Consider the following 12,358-nt stretch of genomic DNA (forward strand, 5'->3'; position numbering starts at 1 on the left):
TTGAGTTAAGGGGATTAGGACATTTCAAGTTGTATCAACCCATTTCCGGTTGGATTAGGTAAATGTGAGCGGGGCAAGGCTGACTCTGCTTAGCTTGGACCAACCAGACCAGATTCCAGTTAAAATGGAATCAAACCTTATCAACCTAGGTTATTTCCGAGCTCTCTGGAAAAATAATGCTTTCAGAACTGGTGCCACTCAGTGAATGTGTCAGAGTGGCAAAAACCAAAAGTCGCCTGTCAGTACCCGTCCTCATATTTTTCTTCACTACTAACAGAACTACTTATATGGCTGTGGGCATCAACATATGTAGAGCTTTAAAACACCCACAAACACAAGCAGACGAAAAATACTGTATTTCCCATTCTTTCCCGAAGAGAAAGTGTGTCACATGAAGAGGGGCGGGGGGTGGGTAGCTCCTGGGAAAGTTTCTTTCTGCTTCATGCTGCTCCGACTTGAAAGTTGGAGAAGATGGCTGGAACCACAGTGCACAAATTACACCCATGAGTAAAACTTGATGAATGAATCCATCTCTAAGGATGGCAGAGTGAAAATATGGAAGGATCTGGGGTCCCTGACAATAGGGTGGAGGTACCATCCAGCCGTCAGCACCCCTCCCAAGTCTCCCCAACATTCACCAGTCTCGCTCAAGGCTTGGGTAGTAAGCACCTGTATTCTCTGCTTGAAAACCTCTTAGGGCCATGGAAGTATGATCAGGATGGTCAGGGAGCTAATACTCCTGGGATCAGCTCTCATTCAATTAATTCCCCAATGCATTAAATACCCCATCTTCTTTACCCCTCGGATGGAACACCTCTGAGGTACGTTCTACACTCTTTGCCAGAGGTCATGGACAGTCGTCACAGCATTCATTTGCTCACTAGCATTCACTATACTGGTTTCCTTCTTCACTCCACTGGCTCCCAAACAGTGCTTCCTGGGTTCACCAAGTGATCAGGCTTCTTGCTCTCAAATCCTTATCTGTGTCTTCTTACTGGGTAACCCAATGTAAGATACCAACTCCAGGTTATCTATGTTGGAACCTCCTTTGAATAGAGAAAAATAAACCCCTCCAATGAAACCACAATTAATTGGGGTTTCATGTGCATGCTACTAAATCTCATCCTCTTTGATCCAGTTAGCAACGAGAGACTTCTTGAAGTTCAAATCCCTTTATGTTACCAGATCTTTTTTTTTTAATAAAGAACTATTGTTAAATGTCAAAAGTCAAAACAGGAATTTTAAAGTGTCTATGCCAACCAGTTGAACAGTTTTCAACCAACTGAATCAAGTCTACTAACTGCTAAAGGAAATACTGAAAATTATATTTTAAATGCTTATTTTTAGAAAATAAAATTTCAGTGAGACATTTTAACAATGGCCGGTAATAATGAATAGATTGCCAATTCTAAAGGAAATCTGTTTTCACTTGACCCATCCCCAGCATTTGATATGGTTGGGCATTCCCTCCTCCCCACAAAATGTTTCTTTACTTGGCCTGTGGGTGACCACTCCCTTGGTTCTTCCTCTGCCTCACTGGCTGCTCCGCTGGTCCTCTCCATCTTGTGCTCAAGTCCCAGGGCTCAGTCCTTGCCCTGCCTCTCCTTTTATATCTCTGATCTAGACCTTTAGATGATCTCACCCAGTCCCATAATTTGAATTAACATCCCTATGCTGGTGGTTCTCAAACTTGTAGCTTTAGCCCCAACTTCCCCCCTGAAATTGAGACTCAAGAGTAATTCCTTACATCAGATCTGGTTGTCTGGCATAGACACCTCAAATTTTACATGACCCCAAACAGGTTAAACTACTCTCCTCAGAGTCCTTCTCTCAGCAGATGGCAATTCCTTTCTTATAGTTGCCCAGACTAAAAGTGTATGAAACTCTCCTGAATCCCCCATTTCTCCTGAAATACTCCACTCCATCAGCCAACCTTATCAATTCTACCTGCAAATGCCTCCAGGGTCAGACCCCTTTTCGTCACTTCCCTCATTGCGACTAGTATAAACTATCATCATTTCTTGTTTGAACTCTTGCGGTTGCCTCCTGTTTGGTCTCCCCGAATCCACGCCTGACCACAGACATCCTATTCTCCAAACGGTAATCAAAGTGATCCTTCTAGGGGCACCTAGGGTGGCTCAGTTGGTTGAATCTCTGACTCTTGATTTCAGCTCAGTTCATGTTCCCAGGGTCATGGGATCAAGCCCCGGATCAGGCTCCATGTTGACAGTGGAGCCTGCTTAAGATTCTCTCTGTCTCTCTCTCACTCTCCCTCTGCCCTTCCCTCCCCATCTCTCTCTCTCTCTCTCTCTCTCTCTCTCTCTCTCTCTCAAATTAAAAAAAAAGTGACCCTTCTAAAATAGAAGTTGAATCACATCAATACCCTGTTCAGATTGTCCAATGTTATTTCTGCCTGAATCTAAGTCCCCACCCACAGGGCCCAGTGTACCGACTCCCAGATACTTCTGTGATGTAATCATCTACCACTCACTCCATAATTCCCTCTGCTTCAGCCTCGCTTACCTCCACAGTGGTCCTTGAACATACTAAGAATATTGCTCCTCAGGCCTTTCACTGACCATATCCTCAATCTAGAATACCCTTCCCCCAGACATCCAGATGGTCCCCTCCCTCACTTCCTTAGTCTCCCCTCAAATGTCACCTTATTAGAGAGGCCCTACCCCAACCAATAGCACATGCTTCTCTCCTCTCCATACTCTTCACCTCTATTCTCCTTAATTTTTCTTCAAAATTCTTATTACCACCTGACTTGTTACATATTTACTTGGTGTCTGCCTCAACTAGACTGAAAGCCTCAGAGAAGCGGGCACTTTGTCTCATTCACTGCATATCCCTGGCACCTAGATAGTAAGTTGCCCAGGATGTACTAGGCACACCATCTATATGTTCAAGGAGTGAATGAATTACAATTAACCTTTTGTTGGAAAATTATTCTTGACCATTCAGTCAAATACATGATTGGGGGTGGTGTATCTGAATATGTGAAGGATCAAAGAATGGACTTTTTAAAGTATCTGGTAACAGTTATTCTTTTCATTGATCAAGGAACTATCATCTCTCAAGAAAAGGTCCAACGGGAGCTGAGCCATGGCTATCGGGTTCCCGATAGAAGACAAAACAAGAGGCAAATCCCCACTTTCTATAACTGCTTTTTCCATTTTACTCAAGGTGTTGGCTAAAAAACAGACAGCTTCCAACCGACTCATTCAATCATTTAGCTAAAATCCCAGCGGAACTCAATTCACTTCTAAAATGCACTGAGAAAACCCAGTAAAGAGGAGATGACAGGAATAGAAAAGTCGGTAACATTCAGTGGGCGCTAATGTTGCTTTTTATTTCATGAAACCTGAGTTATTGCAACTATCAATTTCAGGAACATTTTATGTAGACATTAAAACAAAGAAGCAACAAGATATGTAAAACACACATGCGCGCGCACACACACACACACACACACACACACACACACACACAAATAGTTATCACCAGAGAATAAAGTGATTCAGAGAAAGATTAAAATATTCTTTGACTGATGGAGATATTGAGAAAGCACACACCCTGAAGTGAAAACATGGGATAGAGCAATAGTACACATCTGCTTTTTACTCTTCAAAATGTAATCAACACAGTTGACGATATCGTATGGAAGCTTATTGAATATGCAAAGTCTAGTACTCTTCAATCTTTTTTGCCTCCCAAATCAGAGTTCTAATCAGATTCACAACCTTACCTGTGGAACTCTGCACCCACACCTCTGAATTCTGTTTATTTCTTAGTCAAATAGAATTCTCCTAGAAACCCAGGACCAGGATCAGAGACAGAATTACAATCACCTGCTCCCAAGAGGAACAGAGGAGGTGTCTGCACTGAAAAGGCCTCCAATTCCCAGATTCTCTGCCTAATATAAACCACTTAATAGTCTACACTGACATTTCAAAGCTTGATAAAGGGAATGTTGTATAACCCTGGACTTCATTCTGGTTATTTCCTACACGCAGAGAATAAGATAAGAAATGGGTCCTTCACGCCGAGAGAGATACATAGCTGGAGACATCTGTATCTAATGTCTACTCCAAGCTAATGGCACAAGCGCTTTGGGAAGTGAATTAGTACCATCGCTTTCATTAAAAAGGCCATGCTACAAAGTGTCTGTCCTTATCCTTATCTCTAATTTAAGTAATTTAGAATAGATAACGGTTAATTTTAACTTTTGAGAATAAACATTCAGCTGCATAAAAGATACATCTTTGTAAAGTAAACATCTTAAACAGTTCCTCTGTTCAAAAATATATATACTTCTGATGCCCCTAAACACTTGTGCTACAGATGCCATGGCCGTGTTTTCAAACTGACTCAGGGGTCGCTGAAATATTAGCTATCTCTTTGCTGGCAAAACATCGGAGTTATTATTCAGTCTTCACAAGGTTGTGCTAAACCACTGGTTTCAGATTTCGCCTTGCCTCAGAATCACCTGGAAAGCTACTTCAAATATAGAATGTTGAGTCGCACTTGAAATATAAAGGGTCTGATTCAGTAGGTCTGGGCGGGGCTGAGAACCTGTATTTCTAACAAGTTCCATGGCAATCTTGATGCTGCTAGTGGAGGGACCACCAATTCAAGAACCACTGCTTTCAACTATTAATTTATATGTTCTTGAAAAGGGCAATCGAAGCTTAGAACCCAGGCCCTGTGTGGTACTTACTAAATAAACTCTCTTCGAGGCTGTGTCCTAAAGACAATTTTTGAGCAAATCCATTTTTTCACTTCCTCCTTTCTAGCAACACTAGTGCCCAGGCAGCTAAAGAGTCCTTAACACTATTTGCTTAGCATTTCCGCTTTGACAGGCCAGACCAGGCCACCTTTCCTATTTCTCACCAGAAGGGCCACAGTCTCCGTGTCCCCAGATGCCCTGGATCTGAAAGCCTCCCCAGGACCCGTGCCTCTGGGGAACCAAAAGCCACAGCTACATGTCTCTCCCCAGTAGGTCTATCTCGTCCAGGAGGAAGTCCATGTCCTCCCGGCTCACTTGAGGGCTGATCACCACCTGGCGGAAGAAGTTGACCTTCCCCCGGTGGGGCTGGTAGCCCAGCATCAGGCTTCCCTTCTTCATCATCCGCTCCTTAATGGTTGGGGCCACCTGCACGGGCGAGAGGAGGGAGGCGGTGAAAGACAGAGCGCATTCCTGCTGCATTCCAACCAGGCATCTGATACTCAGTGGCATCCACTGTGGACCCCGTTCGCTTGCGCACAACAAGGTCAACGTTCATAATGATCTACTGAGAACCTGCAGCATATGAAGGCTGACCCAATGGCTTTAGATCAGTTAATTCATTTAACCTTCACAGTGACTGCATGAGGGAGATACAGATATCCCCATTTTTGGATGAGGAAATTGAGGTACAAGGTGATCAGACAGTCTGAGGTCCCATGTTCAGAAAAAGTCAGTGAAAGAGAAGGCAGCCTCACCTAAGCCCACACTCTGAACCCTAAATCATTAGGCACTGCTGTCTCTTTCAAAACAACCCAGTGTCCCCAGAGAGCACAGACTTAAAAGTATCAAATGTCACATTCCCAACTTTGAACTAAAAACTCTTCCAGTTCAGGCATGTTTTTATTTTTTTAAGTTTTATTTAAGTTTGAGAGAGAGAGAAAGAGAGTGAGGCGGGAGGAGGAGAGAGAAAGAATCCCAAGCAGGCTACAGACTGTCAGTGTGGAGCCTGATGAGGGGCTCAAACTCACAAACCCTGAGATCATGACCTGAGCCGAAATCAAGTTTGGGATGCTTAACCGACTGAGCCACCCAAATGCCCCTCCAGTTCAGGCATCTTAAATAAAGAAAATTAGCCTTGGGTGGGAAAACACACACACACACACACACACACACACACACACACACACACACACACACAATATAACAGTCTTGCATTGATTGTCTACAAAGGAAAACATGAATACAGATATTATGCACAGTTCTGCTTTGAAGACTAATATTTTATTAGTTTATTAATAGTATGCATGAAACATAAACACTCTTTTATTAAGAGGTGTAAAGGCAGGAATAAAACAGGAAGACCCTAGTTTAAAGATTTCCAGGTAACACAGGGAAAATGGGACCTGATAGTCCAACTGTACAAATTTTTCTAAAAGTTTAATGTTTGAAGAAATTAGTCCAATTTAAGAACCAAATGGAAAAATCAGCCCATTTTCATATCGGTAGTGTGACCACCCAAGCACTAGGTTATAAACTTTTAAAAGAGCAAAGCTGCTCTTTGAAATACCAAGTCAAACAATTTAAAAGAGCGCACTCTTCCTGGCTTGGAAAGGCAAGCAAAGGTTTTCCGTTTTCCTTTTAACTGTTTCAAAATTTGAGTGCGCCTACATGAACATATGATGAAAATATAATGAGTTTACGTTCTCATCTCCTCAGAAAGATGAGACTTACTTAACCCAGAAGGGAAGAAAGCATACATGAATAACACCAAGCATGATGTGCTTTGAAATTCCTTACGTTAGGGGCAAAATTCTCTGTTCCCGCAAGCCTATTTCAGGGTGTGACCATCCCACACCGTTCTAGTCTTTTTAAACATACCTATGTTTTGTCAGATATCCCCCTGAAAACAAGCCAAACTACTTTATCTGACATTCAACGTCATCTTGAGCTATTGCAAAGCTTATGGAAAAATTGGGGGTTTTAGACCTCTATTGGCAAGATGTGTTAGACTCACCCACAGAGCCTTCCAGGGGTGTGTAAGGATAATTTTAACTAAGTACTTTTTCCCCATATGTGCTAATTTTAGAACCTAAATCTTGCATAACCTGGACTACTCTTAAGCCTACGACAGCAAAAACAAACATCCATTAAGCACAACCACATTGCCATTCTAGCAAAGTATTGGTGTTCTCTCACCGTATAATGAGACATGAAAAGAAAATCTATGAGCATGAAAGAAAAAAAATATAGAAAAAGAAGATGAAGTCAGAGGTCAAGTTAGTGAAAAAATATGAACGATCAAGTTCTACAGATTGCTGGAAGTATGTCACAAATTTTATCTGAGCTCTTTAGAGATTAGGAAAGCAGGGTTAAATAAACATCGTCTCCAATCTCTGCAAAATTTAGTGACAAATGTTCAGTGGATGCTAAAAGGAAGCAAGTAGGGAAATTCTACGTACCTATGCTCTACGTATATCTGTTTGAAACTCTTAAATATGAATGCTCCAAGCATCCACTGAGTTTTCTTGCAAAGCTCTGTATTTAAGTATCATTTGTTATTGGAATTATAAAAATCTTGTGAAATGATATATAAGCAAATGAAAGGTGAATGCAAAAAAGAGAGTGCTTTCCATAAAAACTAATTTGAATCCTTTGGAAAGGCTGGATGAAGTCGGGGGCGGGGGGGCGGGTTGCTAAACATCCCCGCAAGTCAGGTGCAGGAACAGAACTGGAAAAGCCTTCAAGCAGAATCTAGAGTCTAGACTGATTCTGCACACAGATGGCCACACAGCTGCCACACACCCTCACTCTGCTTACAGAAACAGGGGCTGGACGGGACAGATGACTCCTGTAGTTTACGTAAGAACGGTAAAGGCCCTTTGACCATCGGATCCCGACTCAAGAAAAACCTCACTTACTTTTGGAAAGCTTTTAGAAAAAATCCTCATTTGACAGGGAAAAGAAAACAACAGCCCCCCACTGAAAGATGGGGGAAATAAATACACATAGATATATTTTAAGTTAAAATGTTTAAGTCACGTATGCATCACATTTTCTTCTAGGAGTATCTGCTGTAACTGACCAATCCTCACCACCTTGGGTAGGAGGGTTTCTTGTGTGACTATGGATGTGAATGTGTGCGTGTGCATGTAGGTATGTGTGTGTGTGCACATGTCTGTGCACAAGCACATGTACATTACACTTTTTAACCCACCGTTTGTCATTTAGTGCTCTCAAAAACCTTCCTGTTTTGTCACAAAGCAACGAGGAACCATGGTTTGACTCAGGTTCATGACAAAGGCACATTTAGTTTTATTTCAGACAAGTGGCCTCTTGATGTAAATGGAAGGTATGAGGGAAAAATACAATAGCACCATTGCTGATAACTATAGGAAGACGTGGGTCACATAACACACCTATCTGGCCAGGAGAGTCACAGACTATCAGTTTTAGAGCTTATGGATTGTGTTCTGCCGACTTTTTTTTTAAATAAAAATTCCTTTCATATTCATCTCTTTCTTCCTCTTGGTACCCAGGGACATATAACAGGCTCTGGACTATAGCCAATTTTAAATTTAAAACAGGCATGCTCTTGGCTCAAGTCTAGTCTTCATTGTCTATTCCTGTTTACTTTTCAATAACCCTATTTCCCCCTTCCCAGTAATATTTTATTCCTTCCCTTTGGAGAGCATTAGAATTTGGATCCCAGCTCATAAAGTGTCAGAGGCTCACACGAGGCAATTATCAAAATGAATCTGTCAGTTTTGCCTTTCTTGTGAGCAAACCAAAAATATTCTCGAATGTGTGCAAGAAAGATAAAAGAGGACCCGTCGGCTCTTTTAATATAAAGATATTTTGGGTCTTTACAATTCTTGCCATTGTAGAATGGGCCTCCGTGGCTAAATACACATATACATGGGAACCAAACTTCTAAGCCACCTTTTGCCACTGATGTTCAAAAAATTATAAATAAATGACTAAATATCTATGTGACTCAGAGAACAAACTAAGCAAGGGTTTAGCAGTACCACACTTATTCATGTGCCCATGCATATATGATTAATTCCTAGAGGTGATTAATCACTCCTAGGCAAGAAGGGAAGATCTCCTTTATCTATGAACGCTTTGTGGGGAAAAGCAAGCCATAAGCCACACCAGGGCTGATACTCACTAAATCTCTGTCACAAATTATAATTGTAGCAGTGGGACTGGTTTACCCTTGTTGCCAACAAATATTTTACCAACTCTTCACAATCTCCAATGTGCTTTCACATATCTGATTCCCACGAACTCACATTAAAGCTTATTTGAAAGGAACCTGTGTTTTGCAATTTAGAGACCAAGAATGGTCTCATTAACAGCCAGCTTATCATATTTGCACCTAAAAAAAAATCACCTATTTTCTATTTATAAAACTCCACGCACAACCCAATGCTGGATAACCTGGATATTCTCTTTTGCTGATCGAAGCACAGAAATAGTCCTAATCCGACAGGATGGGATATTCACAGGGGAAAGAAAATATGCACAAACTAAATGTAAGTATCTGAATATCGCCCCTAAATGGAGCATGCATGGAGGAAAGCAATTTGGTAGGAGTGAGATTGCTTTCCAGCTCTCAATTATTTTACTGCTGGTTTTCCTTCAAATTGTAAATCAAATTCTTTTCGCATGCCTCAGTGCCCTGGTCCCTGCATCTTAAGTGGAGGAAGATCCTGACATTTCTATTTGGTTGCACAGAAACTTAATCGACACGTTTCTGTAGGATTGCTGTCCCCCCACCCCCGCCACCTTAAATTATGTTCCAGCAATGATTTAGTCATTTAAACAGAATTCTGTTGTCACAGTCCTGCAGCATAAAATAGCACTTGATACTTAAAAGTTGCTTAAACCCAAGGGAAAAATAGAAAACGAAACTCTCTCATTCTGGCCAACTACAGTAATTTGATAACAAGTAACTGACCAGACACTAGCATCGCCTTTCAAGAAAATAAAATTTCATGTCCCTTAAGTGGTATTTCTTCTTAAAAATTTGTAACATATTTAAGGTTGACAGTAACACATTTTCGATACACAAAGTGTCTCTCAAACTCGGGGAGGAGGTTTATTTTTTCCAATGCATTGCAGAAATACTTTTGTGAAATGCAACAAATGCGAACTATTGATTGAAAATGAATTACTAAATAAAAATGTGGTAAAAGACAGAATAACTACAAGCCCCATTAAAAACATTTTTTTTTAATTCAACAGTAAAGTTAATCTGCTAACGTGTCGTCAAAGTTTCTAAGCAGGAGCTCTTGAGTTCCATATTTTTCTTATCGCAGACTGGGAATATTCAGTTCATGGATCTGCAAAGGGCTAGAGATGACCTTTTGAAGTCTCTGCTGCTCTGTTTGAACTCCCTTGGCTCCTTGTGGGTATAGGTTATGTTAGTTATGAATCTTGATGTTATTTTGCATGTTTATTTACGCCTCTTGCCATGGTCTCCGTGCCATTTTGAATGCTGTCTTGTATTCCATCACAACACTATGCCTTAGTTTACCTAAATCATTTCCCAGTTGTTAAATCTTGGGCCTGCTTCAGTCATAATGGCATTTCAGTGAAACCATGGACCCAATCATGACACCTCTACATCAGTGTTTCAAAAGCTCGTGCAAAGATTATAATAGTAAATGGCTCAAAACGGTCTAAACTTCAGGACCCACGTACGCCTATTCCCATTATCTGCTGTGCAGGTGCAATCAAGTCACATTTTTTTCACCTGTAGAATACGCAGCATCACAACACCTAGGGTGGCCGTGAAGACAAATCCATAATTAAAAGAGATGATGCTTTTGCAGCTAATATGAGGGACAAATACTATATAAGCTTCTACTCTGACTCTAGACAACAATACCACCCAGAGCTTCTAATAAATCCAGACAGACTTGTAGTTTTGCTAAATTCTCCCACAAACCATGAACAAATCAATGCTCCTCAAACTCCAGATTTTTAGAGCTATTGTCTCAATTTCAATTTAATTAACCTACATTCCATTTTCTCCAAGGAAGCAAAGATTCTTTGGAGGTAGGAGGCTTAACTCACAATAATTTGCAGATATTGTGGGTAGCACATACAGTGGGCAGGCAAGCTAATAAACTGAAGAGTAAATTATGAGACTAGTATTGTAATTAACATCTTGTTCTAAGATTACCTTGCCTGAAAGAAACTTATGTCAAATGCGGAAAATTACCTACAATATTTTTCTCTCTATAAAAAGTCACTTGAGGGGCGCCTGGGTAGCTCAGTCGGTTGGGCGTCCGACTCTGGCTCAGGTCATGATCTCACGGTTTGTGGGTTTGAGCTCCGCATCAGGCTCTGTGCTGACAGCTCAGAGCCTGGAGCCTGCTTTGGATTCTGTGTCTCCCTCCCTCCCAGCCCCTCCCTCGCTCATGCTGTGCTCCTCTCCCTCTCTCAGAAATAGACATTAAAAAAAAAAGAAAGAAAAAGTCACTTGAAAGAGTTTTAAATTTCCCTCTATCTACACTAGACTCCATACCTCCTTGGCCTCTTCTGTATTCCCCACTACAGTTTATGGACATACCGAGACCACACGTCTCCATACATGGTTAAGCAAAGAAACACGAAGAAAGGAATAAAAGGGAGGCTAATGTTCAGCTGCTATACTTGAATGTTAGTTATTTTAGATCTGAGAGACGAACTTTTTTCTTTAAAGGGTTAGCTAGTAACTATTTTAGGTTTTGTTAGCCATGCAACCTCTGTTGCAAATACTCAACTCCCCCATCACTAGCATGAAAGCAGCTCTAGACAATATGTAAACAAATGAGCAACGCTGTGTTCTGTTAAAACTTTATGTAGGGACAATGAAATTTAACATATGGTTTTCACATATCAGGAAATACTAAGCTGCTCGTGATGACCTTTCAACCAGTTCAAAATGTTAAAGCCATTCGTAGTTCCTGGGCTATAAATCAATAGGTGATGAGCTAGATTTGGTCGTGGACATATGAACCGACTCCCTGGTCAAAATGGAAAGATACGCGATGATATGTAAAATCTACCCTTTCAAAGGAAAAAGCACATAGAAACTTATATTCATTGGTTTTTTTCTTTGTGTTTTGTTTTGTTTTCAGAAATTCTACATTGAGTCAGGAAATGCCAACAGTCTTCTTGACTGTCCTTCTCCAGCAGAGGATGAAACCAGTACCACAGATGGGTGGACAGGCTTTGGTCGCTCTGACTTTCTTCCAGCAGTTATCCCTGACCAATCCCGAAAAGTAACTTGCTTTATACTTTCTTCTCAAATAATCTGGGTTCCAATACAAAGCCTTGCCAGTAACTAACGTTATACATTTGTCAAAACCCATAGAACTATATACTTTAAGAGGTGAGCTCTATCTGTATGTAAATTTTTAAATTAATAAATGAATTCCTTTAAAAATAAAAGAGGCTCGGGGCGCCTGGGTGGCTCAGTCGGTTGAGCGTCCAACTTAGGCTCAAGTCATGATCTCGCGGTTTGTGAGTTCGGGCCCCGCGTCAGGCTCTGTGCTGACAGCTCAGAGCCTGGAGCCTGCTTCGGATTCTGTGTCTCCCTCTCTCTCTGCCCCTCCCCAGCTCGCACTCTGT

The 12,358-nt window shown here is 41.3% G+C and overlaps 1 protein-coding gene across 1 annotated transcript in view; it reads right to left on the reverse strand.

Moving 5' to 3' along the window:
• Positions 1–3,334: 3,334 nt before the first annotated feature.
• Positions 3,335–12,358, reverse strand: part of GADL1 (glutamate decarboxylase like 1) — a 167,470-nt gene continuing 158,446 nt past the window's right edge. The window contains exon 15 of the mRNA XM_045436416.1: positions 3,335–5,158. Coding sequence (XP_045292372.1) covers positions 4,985–5,158 — 174 coding nt within the window. The 3' untranslated portion in view covers positions 3,335–4,984. The remainder of the gene's footprint in view (positions 5,159–12,358) is intronic.

The sequence above is a fragment of the Leopardus geoffroyi genome, chromosome C2 (genome assembly GCF_018350155.1).
Source record: "Leopardus geoffroyi isolate Oge1 chromosome C2, O.geoffroyi_Oge1_pat1.0, whole genome shotgun sequence".
Taxonomy (NCBI): Eukaryota; Metazoa; Chordata; class Mammalia; order Carnivora; family Felidae; genus Leopardus; species Leopardus geoffroyi.